This window comes from Lepus europaeus, chromosome 17 (assembly GCF_033115175.1).
Source record: "Lepus europaeus isolate LE1 chromosome 17, mLepTim1.pri, whole genome shotgun sequence".
Lineage (NCBI taxonomy): Eukaryota > Metazoa > Chordata > Mammalia > Lagomorpha > Leporidae > Lepus > Lepus europaeus.
Window position 1 is genome coordinate 11084150 of NC_084843.1, and position 25435 is coordinate 11109584.

General features: G+C 58.7%; 1 protein-coding gene across 1 annotated transcript in view; it reads right to left on the reverse strand.

The window, feature by feature from the left end:
* The window catches only part of GRK5 (G protein-coupled receptor kinase 5), a 205495-nt gene that overhangs the window by 25015 nt on the left and 155045 nt on the right, over positions 1 to 25435 (reverse strand). Inside the window, exons 4-6 of the mRNA XM_062214352.1 lie at positions 23049 to 23126; positions 4514 to 4614; positions 1787 to 1879 (exon numbers count right to left, since the gene is read on the reverse strand). Of these exons, the coding sequence (XP_062070336.1) occupies positions 1787 to 1879; positions 4514 to 4614; positions 23049 to 23126 (272 nt within the window). The remainder of the gene's footprint in view (positions 1 to 1786; positions 1880 to 4513; positions 4615 to 23048; positions 23127 to 25435) is intronic.

Consider the following 25435-nt stretch of genomic DNA (forward strand, 5'->3'; position numbering starts at 1 on the left):
CAGCTCTGATGCTCTTGTCGCCCCCTCACTGCAAGTCCACAGGGCACAACTGTCCCCAGCAGCACAACGGGGTGTGGAGAGGCGAGCAGGCCTGAGCCCCCTCCTTGGGAAGACTTGGACCCAGGCTGGGGGCGGCGGTGCCCTTGGCAGGACATCTGGGTGGTTGTTTCACTTCCTGCTTTGGCTCTGTTATAGTCATGATGTGCAGCTGCACGGGGCCAGTGGTGGTCAGCAGCCTACCAAGCATGCCATCCATGGAGCAGTGCATCGCCCCCACCTGTCAGCAGGCAGAGAAGCGGCCCACCCAAAGGCTGCAGGGCGGGGCTAAGACTGGGGCCCGAGGGGGCGCCCGTCCTATGGCTTCCCGAGTGTCGGCAGGAGACCTGATCCATAGTGGCGTGACGCACAGGTAGGCAGGCGGCAGCTGGACAGCTCCGGGCTATGTGGTCAGTGCTCCCACACAGCCATGAGACCAGGACTCCTGGGCCTTGGAAGAGAAGCTGCTCCCCCATCTACCAGCTCACCAAGCACAGAGGTAGCCCAGGCATCGGCCTGCATGGCACATCCTGGAATGTTCCAAGTATGCAGAGCACTATGTGGGGCCAGCCCAGGTCCCCCAAGGCCACATTCGGGCCTCACCATTTAAGGATTCTCTCAGGCTATAGTCAGGTGCCATGGTGATGAGGCACCTACATCCTGGTTTGTCTCTGCTTCCTCGTCAGTCACGAGGAGGCCACATCCGCTGGGCCAAGTCACAGCCATGCACGGGAGAACACTTTGAAGGGAACAAGGCGGCAGGGGTGGGTGTCTGGCGCAGTGGTTTAGGCACGGGCTGGGATGCCTGCATCCCATATGTGAGCACCTGGGTTGAGCCTTGGCTCTGCTCTTTCTTCCAGCTTCCTGCCCGCACAGACCCTGGAAGGCAGTGCCAATGGCTCGGATGTTGGATCCCTGCTACCCATGTGGAAGGCCCAGATTGAGTTCCCAGCTCCTGGGCTTGGCCTGGCCCAGCTTCAGATGTGGTGGGTATCAGGGGAGTGAACCAGCAGACAGGAGAGCTTTATCTGTCTGCCTCTGTCTCTCAAATACATAATTTTTAACAGAGAGAACAAAGCAGCAAATAACACGGGAACAGACACCATCAGAGAGAGGAAGATGTAGATGAGGGACCCGTGGCTCGCTCATGGGGCAGAAGCACAAGAACCAGGGTGACGAAGCTGAGGGGAAGCAGCAGGGCCCCGGCAGGTGCAGGGTAGGGGCGCTGCTTCCCAGGGCAGAGTGAGAGTCCCTCAGCTTCACAGCCAGGAGCCTGTGGATGCCAAAATCCTGCTGCTAGGAATCCCCGTGGATGTTCTTGCAAAGACGTGTAAGGATTTATGTGCAAAGCTCTTCCTTATTTACGGTAAGGTTACATTAAAAAAAACTGAGCACAAGGTCAGTGTCCATCCACAGGGCAGTGGGTGAACAAAGGGAGTGTGACTACATCAAAGAATACGGTAGCGCTCATTGGCTGGCAGAAAACCAGACAGGAGCCCGGTTGTAAAAGCACATGCACCTGCTGAGCGCCAAGCTTGTGCACGCGCTTTTACAACCAGAGCTTGGAGGAGGATGGCTCAGCTTACTCCTGCCCTGGCTCCAGGGGACTGAGAGGGACTGAGAGGGTCTGAGGGTGAATTCTGGAACGAAGGGTCTCCCTCCACCCTGCCCCGCCTCCCCCATCCGCCCTGGCTGCGGCACGCTCACCCTGCCCCGCCTCCCCCAGCCGCCCGGGCTGCGGCACGCTCACCTTTCCAGCCACTTCCACTGCAGGAAGCGGTCGAAGTACATGCTGTCCAGGTACTCGTGGAACGGCTCTCCGCTCAGGTAGTCGTGAACAGACCTAGCTCGGAGGGAACAGAGGGACGAGTGCGTCACAGTCGCCCTTTGAAGCAGAAGGGCCCGGCTATAGGCAGCCGTCACTGCCTGGCCCGGTACATTCCCGGCTTTCGGAAATGCAAACCACGGGGGCTCGGGACAGCTGCCAAGCCATGGCACCTGGCACCACGGCCCCTACCCACGGGGGTCTGAAACCGGTTGATCCTGCACATGTGTATTGAGCACCTGTCATGTGCTGGGCACTGTTCAAGGCCCTGGAATACAGCAGAGAGTGGGTGACACTGAGATGGGGACACAAACAGGAAATCCCAAAGGTTCGGGAAGCCCTCCCGGAGATGCCGCATCGTGAACTGGGCTTCAGTGTGAGGAAGGGGCCTTTGGGAAAGCTGAGAACAGATGCAGAGCTGGTGGGTGAGAGGGCGCAGAGTGGGGACCTGACCCTCAGGGCCCGAGCTTTGGACCTGGTCCAGGCCAGTGAAGCTATTGGGCTGTTTTCCTGTGTGTAGCAGAGTTTGCTGGTCACTGTCTATGGGCCAGGTGCCAGGGTGGACTCCTGTGTATCTTAGGCCACCAGGGTAGGGCCTGGCAAGGGTTGTACCTGGCTGGGAGCAGGGAGGGGCACCTTCCCTTTAAAAAGTGGGGCTGGTGTTATGGGGTTGATGGGTTAAGCTACCGCCTGAAATGCCGGCATCCCATAAAGACTGGATCGAGTCCCGGCTGTTCCACTTCCAATCCAGCTCCCTGGTAACGTCCCTGGGAAAGCAGTGGAAGATGGCCCAGGTGCTTGAGTCCCTGCCAGCATGTAGGGGACCCAGATGGAGTTCCTGGCTCTTGGATTCAGCCTGGCCCAGCCCCAGCCACGGCAGTCATTTGGGGAGTGAACAGTGGATGAAAGATCTCTCTCTCTCTGTTTCTGTGATTCCGTCTTTCAAATAAATGAATAAATCTTTTTTTTACAAAAAGAAAAAGCGGCCATGTTGACCAACCTGCCCAGGCATTGGGCCTTAGGGTGGGTAGGGGATCATGGCAGGGTAGGGGCACTGAGTTTGTGGGCCAGTGTGGGAGGCCAGGAAGGTCATTTCTTCAGGGTCAGGGTCGCCAGCTAGGACCCCACCCACCAGCAGACCTGACCCTGGCTAGCTCCAAGACACTAGCTCTGCCCGAGGCTCCCTGGCACCAACACAGGGCTGGGTGCAGGGTGGTCCTGGGGTGGGACGCTGACAGGCCAGCGCTGGTGTACTTGAGTGGGCTCCATGGGAGCCAGGCCTGGCTATCTGTTCACCCCAGGATTCCCAGCACCTGATGCTGTGCTGGTGTGTACAGCAGCACTCAGTGTCCGCGGTGCTAGGTAACAGTGCACAGGAAGCCTTCAGACTCCTCCCGCTGGGTGGAATGATCTGGTTCTGGATGGCCCTAGGAGTGTATGTGTGTGTGTGCCTGTGTCAGCCAACAGCAGGGGTGTGCATTGGGGGGTGGCGTGTGTGCTCCTAGGTGTTCACATCTTTGGAGTGTGTGCAGATCCTGCTCGGGTTGGTGGCAGTGGTGAGGGTTGGAATCTTGGGGAAGATTTCCCGACCACCCCGGCATGGTCAAAACTTCGCACAATCATCTGTCTCACGCCCGGAGAGCCACTTGCTTCCACCATCCCTAGGAGCAGGTGTTTTCTCTGGACTTGGAGCCCCAATAGCTTTTTCCCTTTGAGTAGTTATCCCCCTTATCCACAGGGGATACGTTTCAAGATCACTCCAAACACTCTACCTACACTCTTCTTCCTGTGCAAACACACATACCCAGGATAGTGTAACTTAAGAATTAGAGAGAGTGGGGCTGGCATTGTGGCAAAATGGGTAAAGCCACCACCTGCAGCTTGGGATAGCAGTGGAGGATGGCCCAAGTGCTTGGGCCCCTGCACCCCCATGGGAGATAAGGAAGAAACTCCTGGCTCCTGGCTCTGGATTGAGGCAGCTCCAGCCATTGTGGCCATTTGGAGAGTGAACCAATGGAAGGAAGACCTTTCTGTCTGTCTCTCTCTCACTGTCTATAAACTCTACCTGTCAAAAAAAAAAAAAGCCGCCTGCTACGCCAGCATCTCATATGGGTGCCAGTTTGAGTCCCAGCTGCTCTGCTTCCAACCCATCTCCCTGTTAACATGCCGGGGAGAGCAGCAGAAGATGCCCCGAGTGCTTGGGCCCCTGCCCCCATGTAGGAGCCCTCGAGGAAGCTCCTGGCTCCAGGCGTTGGCCTGGCCCAGCCCTGGTTGTTGCAGCCATTTGGGGAGTGAACCATCAGTCTCTCCCTCTCTCTCTGTAACTCTGACTTTCAAATAAATAAATAAATAAATCTTAAAAAAAAAGAATTAGACAAGGTAAGATATGGACAGCAACAACTAATAACAGAGTATAGCAATTATAACAATGTACTTCCATACTGTTATTTATTTCTGGGATATTCCATGTTTTACTTTTGGGTGGAGGTTGAGTGTGGGAAAGCTGTGGATGGGGAGAGCAGAGTGGCCTGGCCGGGCCCTTGGCACGGAAGTCCTGTCCTGGCTGCCAGGTGCAGGGCCAGGGCCAGCCCCTCCCCCAGGGCCTGACACCCCCACCCAGGCACAGCGATGGGGCTGGGCAGGAGCACTCACCGTGCACAGGCTGAGAAGAGCTCTTTGCAAGGCCTCTGCAGCAGCTGCTCTTCTGTCTGGGAGACCAGGTCTCGGCCAACTTGGGCGATGAAGACTGGGGACTGGAAGGTGGAAGGAAAGAGGGGCGGTCAGTGAAGGCAAGCAGCAAGGCGGCCTGGGCTGCCTGGATAGTGCTCCAGGGACCGGGGAGGTGGTTGGGCTGGGAGGTGGAGAACAGGCCCAGTTACGGTGAGACTGCAGACTCTGCCACCCACAGGTCGCGTGAGCCCAGGGAGGCCCTGTGCCTGCACTGAGCCTCACATGGTATGCACCCGCGTAATGGCCATCCTGCAGCCTGGGCCTGTGGTCAGCAGCATGCGAGCTCAGCAGCAGGAACCCCTGCTTGGTGATGGCCTTGGCCTCTTTTGAGTCCTCTGAGGGCTATGCCCAGCCTTGAGGTTCAGGTGCAAACAGGTTTGGAGTGGGCAAAAAAGACAACAGCAAGTGCAGGGTGGCTAAGCGTGGAGGGAGTTGCACGGGCTGGCTCGCAGCGCTGGGGTCTGTGTCTCAGCCTCCCTGTTAGCAGGAAGACCATCAGGAATCAAGTTTTTCCCAGAACGAATCCATGAAAACTTCCGGTGAAGCACTGGCCCACGTCCTGGCTTGCGGTACCAGGTGTGAAATCAACATTGCCACTGTCATTTCATTCTCTTCGGGCTGGCCTGAGTGGTCCACATTTCTGCCTCTTCCCCAAGAGCGGCAGCCCCTCCCACCCCAGGAAGGCGCCCAGCCCAGGGTCCTGTCCATCTCATTCCCACCCCCACCATTCCCAGGGGCTGAATCACCAGCGGGGCTTCCAGGTGGATTCTTAATAAATTACAGGGATAATTGGGAAAATTGCTGGGAGTAGGCTCACAAACAGGAGCATGGCGACATCTTTCTCTCCAGGGGACGCTGAAACCTGCAAGGCCTGCCTCCCTCCCAGCAGCTGAACTCTGACCCAGGGGCTGGCTGCTGGCTCTGCTCACTCCACTGGGTGGGGTCCCGGAGCTGGCGCATCCCTGCCAACGGAAGTCAGTGACTCCTTTCTGTGCCCAAATGCCTGCCTTCCTCCCAGGCCCCAGGCGATGCAGTTTACCCCTGCCCCGGGTGAACTCCTTCTTAGCAGGACCTCAGAGGCTGCAGCCCATTGCAGGGTGGCCGCAGGTGTGGACACAGCTGCTGCTCCGCTCGCTTGCACCAGGGCAGAGGGGCACGCTGCCCCGGGACTGGCCACCCCCTCCCACCTCCTGTCCCCCTCCCCACCCCGAAGCCTCTGGCAGGGAGATGCAGAAAAGCAGGGCCTGCAGTGCAACAACAGCCCCGGCGCTCGCAGAAAAGATGCTCAGCCCAGTGGGAGGAGCCAGGGGGCGAAGGGGAGGAGCCAGGGGGCGAGGGGCAGGAGCCGGAGCTGAGCCCCAAGCTCCCACTTGGGCTGTTTTGTGCCCCGTCTCTTCTGCTTGAATAACGGAGCTGCACCATAGAGGCCCTAAGGTCCCTGTGAGACTTGGGAACTGAGGGTTGGGCGTGTTTGAGGATTTAGGGGAAACTGGCGGAATTCTGGCTGCTGACACTCACAGGAGCCACTGACTCCGAGCCCCCTCAATCCAAGCCACGGCAGCTCTGCTCCGGCGAGGAGAGAGTGGAGGGCCCAGTGCAGGCCCGGAGTGGGTGCTCGCCCTCATGCATCAGTGAGCGAGAGGGTGGAATGTGCTGTGCCAGGATATGACCTTGAACCTGGTGTGGGTCGGTAAGGACCAAGCAAAGATGTGGGGTGTTGCGGGAGGCGAATTCCCCACCTGCCTACCCCCAGGCGCCCCCAGCGTTGCCAGGGCTCTGCCTTCATTTCCACCCAGGGACCCCCCACCCCCACCATAGGCCCAGCCTGGCATTGGCGTGGGGTAGGGGGTGGGGCTTAGAGGGTGAAGCCAGTGTGATTCTTGACCCCAAAGTGCTTCCTCTCCTAATAGAAGAGTTCTTGCACCTCTTACTATACACGGTCATGTGTAAAAGGGGCCAGGAAGAACTCAGGGGCTCTCAAACCATTTTAGCAGCAAAGTTTTCTGCTTATCCAAATGAAATTTGTCTATAGACCCAATACTTAAAACCAATAAAATAATAGAATTGGCAATGAAGGTTTATATATTTACATATATTCATATATGAATTATATATATATAAATGCCGATGGCTAACTCTGGCCAGACACTGCTAAACACCTCCTGCAAATTATTTCATTTCTCTTCATTATGGCTCTGCGAGGCAGGTATTGTTAAGATGCCCATTTTGCAGATGAGGAAACTGAGGTTCAAAAGGGTTAAGCAATGTTTCCACGGCCACCCAGCTAATAAGTGGCAGAGGAGTTTGAGTCCAGGCTGGGGGACTCTCAAGTAAGATCTGGTTGGAGGCGGAGGGGCTGTCTGGGCCCCCAGACACCCCTCTCACCTCACACCCCCCTTGCTGGAGATCCCCAAGGTGTGACCTTAGCCCCTGGGTGGAGGCAGGTGACGCAGCCCAGGACAACGAGCTCCAGCGCTCAGTGAGTGCAGAGATCATTAGGGGCTGTCAGCAAAGCCCCTCACCCCTCCCACCTGCAGGCAAGACGCCTCCCTTCTCAGCGGATGGGGGGGCTGGCGAGGGTCCAGAGGGGACTGCTGAGTTCTGCAGTCATATCACGCTCATCCCAGGGAGCTGGCTGCTCCCGAGCCAAGCCTAACAGAGGAGGTAATGAGTGGATAATAATGCCTTTGCTTTAGCCACCATTGGTTTAGACTCAGTCTCTGGCTTGACATGAAGCGATTAAGTGATTCCAACCAAACCCCCTTTCATGTGGCTCCAGGGACTGGTGCCCTTGCCAAGAAGTCGGAATAAGAAGCTGTTGGCCAGGGTAAGTCTGGAACCAAAACCAAACCCGCCAGGAGGGTGAGGGGTGAGCAGCTGCTCTCTACGTCCGTGGAACCGGAGGTGTCGGGAGCTTCCCCTCCAGCTCAGGGAGGGGGGGCCGATGGCAAAGGCAGAGCCATACGGAGGCACTGCGCAGCCTGAAGTGCCATCTGAGCACCGTGTGAGAAAAAGGACTCTGGCGAGCTCAGGGGCTCTGGATTCGGAGCGACCCCGGCCAGCACCTGTGGTCCATCGCCAGGTCTCTAAAGGCAGCACGACTCTAGGCAAGCCAGCTCCCTCCAGGATGCGAACCTCCCTGGTCTCGGGCCTAGAGGGAGTCTGGGGAAGGGGGCAGTGAGGGCTACAGGCCAGGGCAGGGAGGCAGCACAGGGGCCACGGCTCTCCATGCCTGTAGTGTGTAACCAGAAGGAGATCCTAGGGGAAGGGCCTCAAGGCACTGAGACGTCTGCAGGGGTTTGGTGGTCGGCAGGGAGGGGTAGGGGTGTCATGGTAGAATCTGGTCTGGATCCCTGCTTTCTCTCTGCCACCATCTTGTGGCCCAGATTCTTTCTCTGCCTTTCCTGATGCTGATGCCACAGGTTCTGGGGGACCCAGCGGCTCCCGGAGTTGTGGACCAGATCGAAGCTTTTGAGGCAGGTTTTTCAGGCCCCACAGTGCACTGAGAGAAGTCCTTCAGGCCACCCCGAGGGTAAGCAGGGGAGGGCCCTGACCGTGCCCTCCCTCGCATCCTCATCTCCTGCAACCTTCTCTGTGCGTGACCCCAGACCTCAGCAAGCCAGCCAGGCCAGGCCTTGCACGTCCACTCCATTGCCTCTGTCCAGGATGGTGTGGGAGCGGGGTACAGATCCAATGTGGGGAGCCGAGGGATTCCTGCACAGGACATGAGAGTGCTAGGGCCATATTTGTACTGCAGAGGGTTTAGGGTGGATATGCGCTTAGTTTGGGGTGACTTGCTGGCTAAGGGAGATTGCCCACAGAAAATGGTCCCCCCACCCCAGCACTGTGCCCCCAGGCACAGCCACTGCTCAGCGCTTCACCACTCCCCATCACAACGGCAGCTTCACAAGAGCCTTTGCACTCAATCCAAAGCTGGAACAACTGTTGTGTTCCCGGCATTGAGGTGGGGGCGAGTGGGTTGGGGGCGAGACAGTGGGGAGGGAGGCCTGGGCAGGTCGCCCCCCACACCTACAGCCTCTGTCCTCAATGACCTCACAGAGAAGGGTACAAGCCCAAGGGCTGGTTGCATCCCCACCCCAGCTCTGCCTCCACCCATACAGCCAAGGTCAGTGAGGGGTCAGACCATGACATGGTGCTATGGAGTCCCTGCACCACTGCCCTTCGAGCACAGCCCACCCTGGAGATGCCCATGGGTGGATCAGCCTCCAGTTCTAGAAGAGTTAGGGAGGCCAGATGTGCACGCCTGGAATGGTGATCCAGTGATCACTCCCTGACCTGAGCACTGCGGCCCTCGCACCAAGAGCTGAGGGGAAATCCGAGATGGGATGGAGCTCTGGAGAGGGGGGAGACACAGGCGGAAAGGGGCTGCATGGCAGAGGCCTGGGTGTGACAGAGTGAGCAGAACTCATCCAGACCATGGAAAACACGCACGACTAGCTGGCAGCGTGGCTGCCATCTCAAGAGGCTGACCCCTCCGGGCAGCCACAGTCCCGAGGGTGAACCTTGAAGGCTGCTTGCTGCCCTCGGCCGCCTTGGTAGCTGCACCTGCTCCCTCCGGGACCCTGCTGTCTCCCTCTGCTCCATGAATGACTGGCAGGAGGAAGGGTTGTCACCTCCTGCATCCGTGAGAAGCTCCAGATGTCCGAGGCCCTTGTTCTGAAGCATCTCCTGGCATCAGCTCTCGTTTCGAAACGTCAGACGGGAAATGAGATCAGTGCTATGTGGCTGGCGTCCTTCGAGGCTCCCAGGGCTGGAGTGTGACTACAGGGCCACGAGAGACTCTGCAGGACCTCTGGGCCACCCATGGAGACTTCTGGAAACACATGCTCTACACTCACACAGAGACTCAGGACCCAAGGTGGAGAGGAGGAGCAAGAGATCAGAGGGGGCTCCCCATTTGGACCCTGTGGGGCTCAGTGCCTCCAACCTCCTCACAGCACAGGTGGGGACATCACAAGCAGGGCCCCTCCAGGCCACACTGCAGGCACCACAGACCGGGGCGCTGATCTGAGCCTGTGAACTCTCGACCAGGCATCCTGAGCCAGCTCTTGGAGAAGACCCCAGTCAAAACCAGCTTGTCCCCATTTCACAGAGAGGGGACACACACACCCAGCAGTCTTGGCCCAACCTGCTGCCTGCTGACCACCCCGCCTCACTGTCCTGGTGTCAGGAACCCTCTTCTCTTGCTGGGGCCACTCGGTAGGCCCCTCACAGCCCCCTGCCACCACTCACTCTTGGCTTTGTCACAACAGCCCCCAAAGGGGTTTCCTGTACCAAACAGCATCAGAGGTCCCACTGCCCACAGGACCTGGCCTCACACACCTTTCTCCACCTGCCGCCCTCTGTTCCCTGGGGCTCTGGCTTTACCCTGGCTGTCCACAGCTGGGGCTTTGCTCTCCTGCCCAATCACATCCAGTCCCCGCAGCATTCAGGGCCTAGTTCTAACACAGCTGCACCCAAGACGATCCCTGGAGCAGGCAGAATCATCCACCCCTCCATCCCCGCCCCCAGTGCCGACTGCTACGATCATGGCCAGTATCAGCATGGCCATTCTTCAGCCAGGTCTAAGGCTGTCTTGTTTAATCCCCTCAAGGTGGGTTTGGTGGTTATTGTCCCCATTTTATAGATGCAGACAAAAGCTCAGACAAGGAACCTGCCCAAGGTCACGCAGCTGGCCTGGGAGCAAAGACAGGGCTCAAACCCAGGCTGTCCGACCAAGTGAGCCTCATCCTGCACACCACTGTGTCCCCCAGAGTGGTCATGTTCTCTCCTGGGCAGCATGCCGAGGGCACGACTTCTGCCTTGATGAGCAAGCCGTATTTGGAAGCTCATGGGAGCTGGATAAGGAGACGCCATGAACACTGTGTATTTTGAGAAACGCTGATTGTATAGTGCCGTTGTGTGTCACACACACACACACACACACACAGGCTAACATCCAACACACGTCTCCCTTCCACACACAAACAGCCCTTTAGAAGCCCGGCGCTCATTAGCAGGGGTTCATTGTGGACAGAAGGTCAGCCCGGGAGGGCACCGGCTCTGTCTCGACACAAGCACTCAGGGCTTAATGATGTGTATATTTTCCTATGTGGGCTGCTGACATCCCCATGTAAACCATCTGCACTTTCCCACCGTGGGCACCCTGGGATTGCAGGGAGAGCCGGGCAGGAGACAGCAAGACTCTGCCAGCAAGGGTTCCGGGGCTCCCTTCCTTCCAGCCAAGGGGACACCTTGGCCCACCTTGGCAGGGAGGGGGCAGCTCTTTCTTGGCGGCCACTCTCATCTCTCCTCTGGGATGGGAATGGGGCAAGGGCACTCCCACAACTGTACTCTGGCCGCCCCTTGCCCCTTCCTGAGGGGATCTGCATCAGCTTCGGGAAGCCTGGTCGTGTGGGGGGCAGGGAAGGGAGAATCGCCCCCCAGCAGGAGCCAGGGCTGGTGGCGGCTGTGGGCGCCTGGCAGAGCGGCTGGCCCAATGGGCAGTGGACCCGAGCCTAGGCTGGCGTGTGCTGGGCCCTCTGTGTGGGTTCTGCCATCCATACACATTTGTTGCTCTCCAGAACAGCGCTGCAAGGTGGGACTCACGGTTCCAGAGCCACAGCTGTGGAGACCGAGCCCTGGGAGCTGTGTGAAGGGCAGGGTTATTGTTTCGCTTCCGTTTCTCCAGAACGGAGCACAGAGCATGTGTGCAGTGAGTATTCCGGAAATGCACATGGACGGAACAACGGTGGAGCCAAGGTTCAAATGCAGGCCTGTGTGGCTCCAAACCCTGTCATCGTCCCACTCCACTTAGGGCAATGAATGGATGATGTTTCTGGCACGTGCGGGCACTCAATATACTTGAGTAAATGTGTGTGGGGTATGAGCATACTCATGGCACAGATCAGAAAGGTAGGCAGTGAGGGGTCCGGCAGAAGCACCTTCAGGGCCAGCTGGTCTACCTCCTGCTTTGGTGACAAGCTGGGCCAATCAGAGCTCTTCTTAGTTGGATGTGGGGAGGGATCAGTGTGCAACTCAGGCAGCAACTGTAGTTGGAGGCGTGGGGGCTTCTGGCTGGGGGGAACCTGGAACTGTCCTTGGTTCCAGGGGTCTCCCAGCCCAGGTACCACTGTGTCTCTCATTGAGAGAAGCCCTCCTCCCCATCTTTCCAACAACCTCCCCACTTCATGTGAGCACTGGGAGAAGAATCTGCCGCTGGCCCCCATGAATCCAGACCAACTCATCAGCAGGGCACTGGGCCGGGGACTAGGGGTCCCCCCAATATCGTCTGAGTAGCCAGCAGCTCCCTCACCTCACTTTTCTCTCCCTGCCCTGAAGTTGGCTGACCAGCTCCAGGGACAGGAACTGGGGTGGAGAAAGCAGGAGGTGATGGGGAAAATGGGGACTCGTTCCAGTCCCATCTCCTGGCTAGCAAAGAAGCACGCATGTGCAGGCAGACCAGAGCTCAGAGGAGAAAGTTTGCTGACGGGCAGCCGCAGGAGCGTTTCCTCCCTGGAGGGTTGATTAAGGGTCTGGCCGACAGGAAGAACAAGCGCCACGCATCCACCTTTCTAATCAAACCCTTCGGAGTTGCACGCCCTCGTGCGTGTCTGGAGCGGTTCCGCTGCCGCCCAAACTGGGCGGGAGGCAGAGTCCACGGGTTCCAAACAAGAACAGACCAGAGGCGAAGGCAGGGCTGGATTTCCTGGGTCATGGGAGGAAGTAAATCAGGCTCGCTTGCCGGCCGAGTGCTCGGGGGCTGCTGCTGCTTCCGCTGTGCTCTGCTGTCAGCCCCTCGCAGTGCCGGCAGGAGCACTCCCAGCTCCCTGCTGCAGGGTGCACGTGGCCAGCCCAGGGGACGGGCTGCAAGGCCCCTGCTCTGGGCCAGATGCAGGTCCTGGTCAGGAACACGGCCAGACAGGCAGCGGGTGGCTGGGGGCCCTTGGGGTGGAAGCTGGAAAAACGACAAGTTCCTTGCTCCCAGATGACTCGCTGTGCTTCTAAGTCCTAGGGCGGTGGTGCTGACCACTCCCCATGGAGGTGGGCACGGTGGCCAGGATTACCAGGAAGCACGGGCGGCGTCAGCTTCAGGGCTGCAGCTACAGAAGCTGGGGTAAGCGGAGAGGGCGGGTGAAGGAACCTGGAGGCTCCAGTAATAAGCCGTGATTTTTCTCATTCAGAGGATTCATCTGCATACATAACATTCTCTTCTTTTTCTCACTGAGGACACAAGTGTCTTAAGCCGCTGTCTTCAGTCTCAAAAGCCTTCCCTCATCCACCTCCTGCCTCCAGGTCTTCCAGAAGCTGGTAGCTGATCTGCCATTGGCGTCTGTCCTTGCAGAGCCCGAAGTCCCCGACTGTGGGGCTCACAGTGCCTTCTGGAGAGGATGTGGCAGGTGTGGAAGGGGAGGAGCGAGGCCCTGGCTCTGCCCAGAGGTGACCCTCTGTCCTGGTAAGGCCCAGAGTTCTGCCACTATGCAGACACAGGGCTGCTACTCAAGCAAGCTCTCGGGGTGAGCACCTCTGTGCCCCATTGGTGAGAACCCTGCAGAGAGCCGGTCACTGCGCCAGGCCAGAGGGCTGGAGTCAGAGGAGGGCGGCCACTGGGGCTGGGCAGGAAGCTTCTCCGACTGTGGCCCAAGCTGATTGAGTCCATCAGCCCCACAGGTGCCCCAGGTCCATCCCATGCTCAGATCATGTGCTCTCCCAGGGACCTCACAGGTCAATTTAATTGGCCAATGGCAGGAGTTCCAGGCTAGTGAGGACTGTGGGCGGCCCAGTGTGGGAGGAACCGCTCATGGAATTCACCTCATCACACACAGGTGGCTCCGTGGCCGAGGCGAGCTTGACCCCAGTCTGCAGGCTGAAGCGCCAGGCCTCCCATCCTTTGAGTCCTGACGTTTGCACACTGGGAAGTCTGCCAAGGGGACTGGGGCTCCAGAGGAACTCATGTTTGCTTTAGACCGAAAGTGACACTTATCTGGACAACTTCCAGACAGTGGCTCGCGGGTCAGCAACTGAGTGAGGGGAGCTAGGGGCACAGGGGCAGGCCCTGCCCCTCTAGCCCCTGCTGCCCTGGCCAGCCGGGTCCCCAGGCGGCTCCCCACCAGCAAGTGGAGAAGCAGCCAGGGCCGGTCACGAAGGGGAGAGCAGACTGGTTTAAAGACCTCGACCCACACTTCCGCCGATGTTCCAGTGGCTTTGTAGAAAGCAGGCTGAAGGCGTCCTGGGGGCAGGCAGCCAGAGAGAGCGTCTTTTAAACACAGGCGGAATTGCAGCAGGGGCCCCAGGAGCTGGGCAGCTTTAATGAGAACGCAGGAAAACCCACCGCGACCCCGACCTGGACCGCGACCCTTCACATCAAAAGCAGGAGACGCTAATTAACAGAACACCACGTGCCCAGAAGTGGACTGGGGCCGGCTGAGCTCTGTCAATCTGGTGGTCCCCGTTCGTGACCTGCGGGCCCCAAGTACGTGGACGGAGATGTGCTGTTTGCACAGGCTCGCACACAGGGGCTCACAGGCCCACGGCAGCTGTGCAGGCAGAAGCGGGCGCTGTCCTGGCAAGTGTCGCATCCAGCCAGCTCTGCTCTGGGCTGTCGCAAACCTCGTGCAGGTAATGCATGCAGAATGCTCAGGGCAGGGAGGGTGCTAATTCTAAGGCCATGGCCAGCCAACCATCTATATTCCAGAACACCAGCTGCCCTTCTGGTCCACAGCGCCCAAGCTGGCTGCCACCTGAGATGGTTTTGGCTTTTTCTCCAGTGACAATTCCATCGCATGGAGCTTGGGAATGAAGGGGAGGTAGGAATCTCCTAAGATCCCTCGGATTCAACCAAAACCCCTCCCTCCCACATGCAATGTCGCTTCTCTGCTCACGGTCCACGGAGGGGGAGGGCTACGCAGGAAGTCGGCTGGGCACAGGCACCGCCTGCCGCCCAGGGCAGGGCTGGGGGCAGGGGTGCCTGCAGGAGGCCGACAGCTGGCTTCTCTGTCTCCAGAACTCCACAGACAGGAGTTCTGGGCAGGAAATGCTGTGCACGCAGAATGGGGTCAGCGGCACGGCTGGCTCCTCCAGCATCAAAGCCACAACCTGGGAGGTCACGAGAGAGGAAGGAGGGTCCACAGGCCTGGCCAGTGGTGGGGGGCCCTGGCCGGCACATCAGCCTCCAGGATGTCTGGAGGAGGCAAATGAGGTCAGGGTGTGGACAGAGACAGGTTGGGGAGGGCTGTGTGTGTCTGTGTAAAGAATAATTACACAGCCGTTCACAATGTCCCCCATCAGAGTCCCTGGTTTGATTCTTGGCTTCAGCTCCCAATCCCAGCTTCTTGCTGGTGTGAACCCTGGGAGGCAGAAGGTGAAGGCTCGGGTGACTGGGTTCCTGCCATTCACGTGGGCGACCTGGGTTAACTTCCCAGCTCCCACTCTCAGCCCTGCCTAGCACCGGCCATTGCTGGCATCTGGGGAATGAACCGGTGAATGGAAGCTTTTTCTGTCTCTCAAAGGAAAATAAAAAAGCAGCCTAAGGAGACGGGAGCGTGAGAACCTGCTACCCACACAGCGCAGAGTAGAAGCTGAGGCCCAGGTTTGGGCAATCCCCCCCTGAACAAGGGCAAACTTCCCTGTCTTGCTCAATCCTTGTTTCCAGGGGAAAGAGAGGGCTGTGCTGCTGGAGGGTGGGCCCAGAGGTCAGTGTCCTGCCTGTGACCTTTGGCAAGACCTGGGCCCCAAGAGCACCTGTGAGGGGCACCCCAGCCTCCCGCAGCAGAGGGCTGAGCCAGCCCATGTCAGGAGCCTGCCAAACCCAGCTGCCCACCTCCAGTGACCGGGAAGAACCCCAGAAGGCCCTTTCAGAGGGACCCTCTGCCACGTTTGTGCCTCCCCTGGAACCCACTGATGCTTCCTAATAAAACCACAAGGACACTGGGAGCCACCTATGGGCCACAGTCACTGGAGTGGGGCAGGCCTGCCATGGAAACCTGGCACTGCTGCTCATGGGCCCAACGAAACTGAGCCACAGCTCTTGGGAGCCCACTGGGGCCCTGGCTGCGCCATCCCGGACCAGCCTCTTCTTCCAAAACTCAGTTGCTTGGTATGTAAAATGGGTACAGTAACATTCATCTTGGAGAGTGGCTAGGAAGATCCATGAGCATGTGTGTGGGCAGCCAGGGGGGTGCTGGCTGTGGAGGGGCTCAAAGGCTGGGGACTGTCGTCACGTCTGCAGATGAGAGGTGTGAGGTTCTGCGAGACCAGGCCTGGCCCTGAGCTCCCCACAGGCAGTGAGGTTTCTGCTCTCAGGAAGGCCAGGTCTGGGCTGGATGGGCTCTGGAATCGATTCCTCTTTTCCCGCCTATACCGAGTTCCCCAGAGAACCAAGGCCTTCTTACATAGCTAAGGCAAAGCTAAAATGTGCCACCCAGAAACAATGAAGTCTGAATCTCATCCAAATGAAAAAGCTTTGTGCTTCAAGGACACCACCAAGAAAGTGAAAAAACCACCCAGAGACTGGGGGAAAGCATGTGCAACACTTAGATAAGGGGTTGGCTCTAGGACACAGAACTCTCACCACGAGCGCTGGAAAGATGAAACAACCCGATTTAAAAATGGGCAAAGGGCTTGAACGTTTTTAAAGAATGGCCAAGAAACACAGGAGAAAATGTCTAAACGCTACTAGTCACTAGGGAAATGCAAGTAAAAATCGCACCCAGATAACAAGCCACACCTACCGGGACGGATGAAGTGAAAGACAGAAAATTGCAAGTGTTGACAAGGATGTGGAGAAAGGGGTGCCTCAGACACTTAGGGTGTAGACTCAGAGAAACAGCCGGCAGTTTCTCAAACGACCCAGCCATTACACGACTGGATACACACCCAGGACGACGGAAACCTGTGCCTATAAGAAACGTGTGCATCGTGGTGACGGCAGCATTAGTCATCAAGCCAAAAGGAGAGCCCACCCATGTGTCCACGCTCTGACGACAAGATAAATACACGTGGTGTCCCCATTCGCTCACAAAAAGGAGTGAAGTGCCATGCCACACGGAGCATGGACCCAAGAACACTGGGCCAGAGGCCACCCCCAGTAGCGCTCCATTTATATGATACATCCATGACAGACCTACGGACCCAAAGTAGACTACTGGTCGCCAGGACTCAAAGGGGCACAATTGGAGACTGCCGATTGGCATGGAATTCCGCCTGGCATGGGTGATAACATGTCCAAGAATCAGGCTGCCATGTTGGTTACGTAACTGAATGTTTCCAAAGTCACTGAACTACACGATTTAAAAAGGTGAATTTTATGGTTGTGAAGTTGAGCTCAATAAAGACAGTATTTTAAAAATAAAGCTAGGGGCCAGTGTTGTGGTGCAGGGGTTCAGACTGCTGCCTGCTATGCCGGCATCCTGTAGAGCCCAGGTTGGAGTCCCAGCTGCTCCACTTCCAATCCTATTAATGTACTTGAGAAAGCAGCAGAGGATGGCCCAAGTGCTTGGGCCCCTGCACCCACATGGGAGACCCAGATGAAAGGTTCTCCCCCTCTCTCTCTCTCTATTCCTCCCTCCCTCTCTCTGTGACTCTGCCTTTCAAATGAATGAATGAAGTCTGTAGTGATGGGTGATATGTAACACTGCTTGTTTCGGTGACCACTTATTCTAAGGAATAGTCCCTGGTCTACCCTAGCTCAGAGTGACCCTGCCCTGCCTGGACACTTGTCACCTGCATCACTTCTGGTCTGCAGGGACCCAAAGGTGGGCTGTCCAGATCTTGATAGGGCCAGCACACACATCTGAGTGGACTGTGGGGCTCTCTGGCCAGCTTCTCGGAGCTGACAAACCCAAGATTGACTACAAGACGCCATGCCCGTGGCTGTGTGGCCAGTCCCAGGCACCAGCCTGTTGTGGTTCCTGCTTGAGGGCTGAGGGGTGAGAATGCAGCAGGAGCTTCCTCACCCAACACCTCCACACAGATGCTTCTCTACCACCACCCCCACCATCCCTCCTGGCCAAAGACTGCAAGAGGAAGTGACATATGATATGTCTGGGTCAAAACAGGAAGTGACGTGTGTAGCTCCCGGGTCAAGGTGGTACAGAGCGCCTGTGTCCCCTTCTTCCCTCCTTTCCCCTTCAGCGGTGACCACGAGATGATGTGTTCAAGATGCTGGAATCCCAGGAGCCGCAGGATCCCCGAGGCACCCATGGAGAAGCACCCAGGAGAACTGGAGACCATGCATGAGGAAGAAGCCTTGCTGTGAGAAGCCCCTGAGCCTGGGGCTCGGTTTGCTGTGGCGCTCCCCTTCACCACCCCGACCAGGGCATTGCCTCTGAATGGACAGCCTCTGGTGAGGACCCTGGGCCCCTCTCAGCCTCTCAGTATTCCACAGCCTGGAGACCCGCAGGCCTCATTCAACAGCGGACTTCGAAAGCACAGAGGCGGGAGGGGACAGGTGAATGACAGCACTGGCACTGCTGTCCCATGCGCACCTGCTACCCTGCTATGCACTTGCCGGTTTTCCCTGTGACCCACGCTGCCTGTCTCCCGCAGCCTGGCATTGAGGAGCCTGAGGCACTGAGGCTGTGCAGCTAAAAGAGGCCACCCTTGGCTTTGGACCCAGGTCTGTGATCCTAAAGCCCTGCGCCGCTCCCCCCCCCCCCCCCACACACACACCTGCTTCTCACTGAGCTCTGTGTCTCCTTCCCATGTGATCTCCAGCAACTTTCAACCCCATCCAAAGCCCCTGGTGGCCGGTACCCTGCAGCAGCCCCCAAAGTAAAGCTGGCTGTGGGTGGGCAGTGTCCAAGGAACGGGCTTTGCCTCTTGGGATGGATGCTTCCAGTAAGGGCAGGGAGGGAGGGAGAATGCAGCTGTCCCAAGCAGCGACGTCGAGTGGGGACTTTCCCTCCAGACATCAGCAAATCACGTCAGACCCCGTGGGAGATCCAGCCCAGGGATGGTTCCCCAGAGAGAGGAGAGGCGCCCACGAGGGGAGCTTCCCAGGCATCCTCTTGCCATTTCACTCAAGCGGACTCACACTGATTGAGAGCTGGGTGTCGGCGAGGGCTGGCACAGGCAACACGCAAGAAGGCAGAGCACATCTTCCCTGTCCAGTAAGTTACAGCCCTGTCTCTGCAGAGTCTGGAAGTGGCTCCCAAGGGGCACAGTGACGACCCGTCTCCTGTGCCATCTCTCCTTCCTGGGGACTCCTCCACCCACTCAGAGGCTCAAGACAGAGAGTCACTGGGGACTCCACTTGCCTCTCATACACACCCCGCACCTGGATGTCACCCGGCTTCTTGGGAGCCATCATGCACATTGTGGGGTGCTCAGCACCCCCAGTCCCCATCCATTAGATGTTAGCCACACCCCTTCCCCATGTTGCCATTACAAATAGCTCCAGACATTGACACATGTTCCCTCCCTGCAGGGCAAAATGCCCCAGACGAGAGCCTCTGCCCGGGAACGGTCTTCCTCCTTCCCCTGCTCCCGTCTCTGCTCCTGCTCTCTGGCCTTTCAGATCTGATTCAGCAGCGCCTCCTGAAAGCCTTCCCGGCTGCAGAGCTGAGTGAAGCTCTGGGGCCCTCTGCTTGCCAGGGCACAGGTCTGCCAGCTCCCGTCACACTGCATAACCGGTATGTGTGTGTCTCTGTGTGTGTCTGTGTGTGTCTGTGTCTGTGTGTGTGTCTGTGTGTGTCTGTGTGTGTCTGTGTGTCTGTGTGTGTCTGTGTGTGTCTGTGTGTGCCTCTGTGTGTGTGCCTCTGTGTGTGTCTCTCTGTGTGTGTCTCTGTGTGTCTGTGTGTGTGTGTGTCTGTGTGTGCCTCTGTGTGTGTCTGTGTGTGTGTCTGTGTGTGTGTCTCTGTGTGTGTCTGTGTCTCTGTGTGTGTCTGTGTGTGTCTGTGTCTGTGTGTATCTGTGTGTGTATCTGTGTGTGTGTCTGTGTGTCTGTGTGTGCCTCTGTGTGTGTCTGTGTCTGTGTGTGTCTGTGTCTGTGTGTGTGGTCTGCGTTCTGCAGCAAGCTCCTCAAGAGCCCACCTCAGGCACACAGGTGCGGCCACGGAACACAAAATGGACAGGCAGGGGTGCCCACCAGGAACGGACCCCAGAGGCTGTTTCTCATGGAGCCCCACAACTGATCAGTGTCCCATGGCCTATGTAATGCCTGGAAAACGCTGCTTAGAGCAGATATGTGAGCAGCGTCTTGAGGTGGGATCTGTGGCCAGGAGGGGCTGGGCTGGGGGCTCTGAGAGTTGTCTGAAGGCATCAGAGCCATTGCTGGGGTCTCAGGCACCAGCTCAGCCCCTCACCCTGCTGCACCTGGGCCTCTGCAGTACTGGGAAGTGAAACAGGCTCCTGGGCAAGCTACCATGGGCAGGGCTGGGAGGGCACTGCAAAACTTACTGTCGAAAAGCAGTCGACCCAAGGGACGACCCAAGGGACAGCCAGCCCCAGGCCCCTGGGCCGTAGCATATGGTGTGCCTCACATTTCAGAAATGGAGGTGAACTTAAGGAAAAACTGTTGGCCGGTGCAGAGACACTGGTAAAAGCAGCTAGGCTGATGGGACCCTGGGCCTCCACCCCCCAGGAGGTGAGGCAACACTGAGCGGCCAGCCCGGGTCAGGGTCTGCTAGCAGCGACTTCCAGATGAGGGTGGCCAGGGGTGAGAGGGAAGCAGTGCCCAGTGGCTGCCCCAGCACCAGCCCAATGCTGCTTGTTTAGGTGGCAAGAGCCTATTCCAGGGGGCAAGGTCAGGCCAGTACCACACCCCTATCTCACCAGGCTCTGGAATCACCTAGACTGGGCTTCAAGTTCCAGCTTTGTGGCCTGCAGAGTGACAGCTCCCTGAGCACCCCCTTAGGCCCTTAGGGGCAGCAAGCATTAACGAGGGGGGGTGCCTGACATGTCAGGTGCTTGACACCCGTTAGCTGCCACTGTTTGAGGGGACACTGGCAGGTGGGCACCCCAAAGCGGGCACGGATGGAGAGCCAGACTGGGTCAAGCAGAGCCGCTACCATGGGAAGATGCCTTTGCAAAGGGCAGCTAAAGGGTCTGTTGGCTCGGACCTCGCACAGTGCTTGGCCTTGTGGGCCTCGCTGGCATGCATGCAAATAGGGATGTTGCTGGGGGACACTGGAACCATCAGAGTGGTGTCTCGGAGGTGCCTGGCACCCAGTGGGAGCCCGGCCAGGGAGGTACCATTATTATCATCCCCTCTGGGCATCCTCTGAGCTCAGCCCAGGGTGTTCATGCTGGCTCCAGTGGTGCTGGGACTTCAAACATGAACCCACTGGTAGCCTCGTGGCTTTCACCAGCCATGACCATGGGTGAATAGGCACCTGCTCAGGACATCTTGATGCTTTCACACTAAGAACCTTCCCGGACATGAATAGGCCCACATCTGGCCCTGGGCAAGAGTGCCAAGCACGTATTCAGCAGCCATAGAGGGCAGCTGCGTTTGCCCAGGGCTATGCGATGCCCACTGTGGGGCCCCTGCTGGAGGCATTTTACGCATTTTAATCCTGTCACTTGTGTAGGGTGCAGAAGGCCTGGGCGTCTCAGTTCACACAGAGAGCCGCATCTGGTTGTGATGGAAGGAGAGACACAGCTGCGGAGGCAGGGAGAAGCTGCAGGAGGTGAGTGTTTGGAGCCACAGCCCCGAAGGGGGCCTGCGGTACTGGGTATGAGGCGGGCCTCGCTGGTTATGGAGGTGGCCACAGCTCACAGAGGATGTGGGGAAGAGCTCACCTCCTGAGCGGGGCGAGAGGTGTGGGAGGGGCCGGGACACAGCTGGTCAGGACCGCCCTGGCAGTCTGTGGTGACAGTCCACGGGCAGCCTGGACAGCTGCCACAAGCGGCTCCCTTCCAGGCAGTGTGATGGCCGCAGCGACCTGGGTCCTGAGCGGCTCGACGCCACCACTGCTCTCCAGGTCATGGGATGTGTCCGAAGCTGTTCTTGTGCTGCTCTCCCCTCAGGCTTAGTCCCTCCGCTGGGGGTCTGGTACGGAGGCCCCGTGAGGGAGCAGGGAGCTGAGTGGGTAGAACACGACATGGGCTGGGGACACGCTGCTCTGGCACGGCAGGTTAGGGAGGAGCAGGTCCTTGAGAACCTGGGCTCTGGGGCCCCCCACATGGCGCCACACCCCCTCCCCTGCCCGGTCCCCTCAGCCCTCGGCACACTGGGATATACTTCAGACCCTCACGTGGCGCCACGCCCCCTCCCCTGCCCGGTCCCCTAGCCCTCGGCACACTGGGATATACTTCAGACCCTCACGTGGCGCCACACCCCCTCCCCTGCCCGGTCCCCCAGCCCTCGGCACACTGGGATATACTTCAGACCCTCACGTGGCGCCACACCCCCTCCCCTGCCCGGTCCCCCAGCCCTCGGCACACTGGGATATACTTCAGACCCTCACGTGGCGCCATGCCCCCTCCCCTGCCCGGTCCCCCAGCCCTCGGCACACTGGGATATACTTCAGACCCTCACATGGCGCCATGCCCCCTCCCCTGCCCGGTCCCCCAGCCCTCGGCACACTGGGATATACTTCAGACCCTCACATGGCGCCATGCCCCCTCCCCTGCCCGGTCCCCCAGCCCTCGGCACACTGGGATATACTTCAGACCCTCACATGGCGCCACGCCCCCTCCCCTGCCCGGTCCCCCAGCCCTCGGCACACTGGGATATACTTCAGACCCTCACATGGCGCCACGCTCCCTCCCCTGCCCGGTCCCCCAGCCCTCGGCACACTGGGATATACTTTGGAAACCTCTGGTTCTTTCGTGTGTGCTGCTGACTGCTGCAGCCCTGGGCGGTGTGCTCTGCGCACAAAGCTTGCCACCCCCGGCCCAGCCCCTCCACACCAGCCTCGCACCCCCGGCCCAGCCCCTCCACACCAGCCTCGCACCCCTGGCCCAGCCCCTCCACACCAGCCTCGCACCACGCCCCTGCCCCTCCACACCAGCCTTGCACCACGCCCCTGCCCCTCCACACCAGCCTTGCACCACGCCCCTGCCCCTCCACACCAGCCTCGCACCCCCGGTCCAGCCCCTCCACACCAGCCTTGCACCCCCGGCCCAGCCCCTCCACACCAGCCTTGCACCACGCCCCTGCCCCTCCACACCAGCCTTGCACCATGCCCCTGCCCAGCCCTTCCGCTGGGCACGTCTGACCCCACCAAGGCCAGGCTGCCACCTGTCCTGCAACCACCACTGGGGTATGCATGGTGGGTGGGGTCCTTGGAGGGGACTGGGCCCCCAAAAGCAGACTTCCTGCTCCTGTGGAGCCTGGCCTGGACTACCCACTCCACAACCCACCCGGCTCAGGCGCCTTCTGGGGTGCACGAGGGTTGAGGGTCTCTGGAGACCCAGGCAGCCATGGCCCAGTGTCTCCTGGTTCCTGTGTCCCCTGGTAGGGATCCAGGGCCTCTCGTCCTGCATGGACCTCCGGTGTCCAAGGGCTTCTTACCTTGGGGGTGAGGTACTTGGTCATAATCTCCTTCCCTTTCTCTCCCAGCTTTTCATCCGGGGTAACTTCATATTCTGCCTGAAACAAAAGTGGGGAAGGAACAATGACAGATGTCCTCATGAGCGTCTCCCGGCTTCCAACCTTAGAAGTGCCTGCAAGAGACCCCTGCCCAAGCCCTACTTCCACAGTGGGGAAGCTGAGGTGCAGAGGGCGGGCAAGGCCAAGGCGCCCCAAACCGCTCTGCATCTCTGGACGCTGGCTCTAGTAAGTTACTCCACTGAGACACCCGGGGAGCCCCGGGGAGACACTGGTGCCGGCCCACTGCAGTCAGACCCTCTAGGAGTGTGAGGGCTGGCGTCTGGGCAGCCGGGGCTGAGGACCACTGCCTAGGATGAATCAGGAAACCACTGACCACCAAACCAGAGGGCAGGAACTGTCACTCAGACCTCACAAGCTGTGTGGCCCGAGACGCCGTGCTTGACCTCTCTGTAAAACACACACAGGACTGGCACTGCCATGCAGGGTGACTGTGCACACAGAAGGGGGTGAAGCTCTCAGCCAGGGTCCAGCACGTGACAAGTACTCTGCAGACAGATGCCACAGTCACCTCCGATGGGGTCATTCCACCTGGCCTGCAAAAGCAACGCTACGGCCGCCTTACTTTCGCTTTACAGATTTTTTTAGAGGTTTCTATCGGAGCCTCAAAAGAGTCCAGGTTGTGTTATAGGAGGCCAGGGGCTGCCACTGCGCCCATTTCTCTGTGGATGGGGATCAGCAGAGTCTGCAGTGGTAAGCGACTTCTGCAAGGTCACGCAGGGGCAGCAGCAGGACTGCAAAAGCCCAGACCCCGCTCAGCACCACCAGACTGCAGGACTGCGCCTCGCCAACCACAAGAACCCGAGCTCGACAGACGAGGCCTCCCCAACCCAGCCGTTTTTATTTCCTGAGCTCCCGGGTGGGGGTGCGGGGGCTCCTTGACTCACGTCTGACGCACTTGCCAAGTGGATGAAAGGCCTTGAGTTAACAAGCAGCCTGAGTGAGCTTGCCTTTTTGATTTAGACAAAGGAACTAATTGCAAATTGTTTATAACCATTTCAGAATCCACCACCCAAGGATTCGGCCTCAATCCCTAGGCACAGCTATTTCCAAGGCGACGCAGGCACTGTCCAGAGCAGAGCTCCTCCTCGAGGCCTCTGCTGGGGCCCCAGACGCCCCGCCTGCTTCAAGACCACCTCACACTCCCCTCGCCAGCCCAGAAGACCCTCCTGGACCCAGGGAAAGCGCGGGCGGCTCTTGGAACATCCACAGAGGTGGCCGGGCTCATTTCCACCTGGAGAGCAAGCTTCCTTGTCTTCTGCTGCTTCTACCACTCAGCCAGGATTTGACGTTTTCTCCAAAGGAAAAACGTGAACACAGCGGTTGTTTGGATCCCGGACCACGGGATGGTGTCTCTGGAAGGAATCCGGGGCTGCACACTGAGGGCCAGAGAAATGCAGGCCTCACCCACAGTCACACGGCCGGCGCTGGAACCGCAAGGACAGGTGCACTGGCCCCCGGACTCCACTGAGCCACGGGGTCAGAGCCGCTCCCCCAAGACCCTCCTCAGCACCAGGCTGAGCCTTGAGGGAGTGAGGATTTCCTGATAATTTATCGCTGAATTCTTGACGTGCCCTAAGGAAAGTGGCTCCTTGATTTTTTTCTGTGATTTTTTTTCCCTCTCTACTCCCCCTAAACCCTCTAAAACCGACAAGGACACTGACTATACAAGGGGTATTATTTTTTCCCAGTTTGCAGATGAAGAAACTGAGATTCTGAGAGGGCCAGATACAACAGGGCTAGTAAGTGACAGAGCTGGCAGCTGTGTTCCCAGAGGGGCCAAGCATTTTTCAGGGGGAGGCAAGAACGCTCCCAGCGTCTGCAGCGCCTCACGGCCCCGCCCCGGGGGAGCACAGCCAGCCTGCTTCGAAGGTCCCAGGCCTGTGGGGCTACTCAGCCTCACCCAGGCCACTGGACATGTGCTATGACTGCGGGTCTCCCCAAGGCCCCGGGCTCGCTCATCAGCCTCCATAACGCGCCAAGAAGACTAGCTCTGGGATTCAAACCTGTGCTAGAAAACTAACGTCGCTTTCGGGTCAGTGGCCGCCCGACAGAGGCCCGGCTGGGTGGACAGACACAGAGCTGCACAGGGAGGCAGCCGGGAGCGTGCGGGGACAGGCCCCCCGGCCCAGGATCGAAAGGCCATTCTCTGAGGAGTCTGCGTCAGGCCACTGCCGCCTGAAGAGCATTTGTGTTGAGAGGCAGAAGCCGAGGGAAGGCCTCCAGCCGGGCTCTCGGCACCGAGTGAGCCACCTGGCGTGACAGGCCCCGTCTCCACGCTGGGGCTCCTG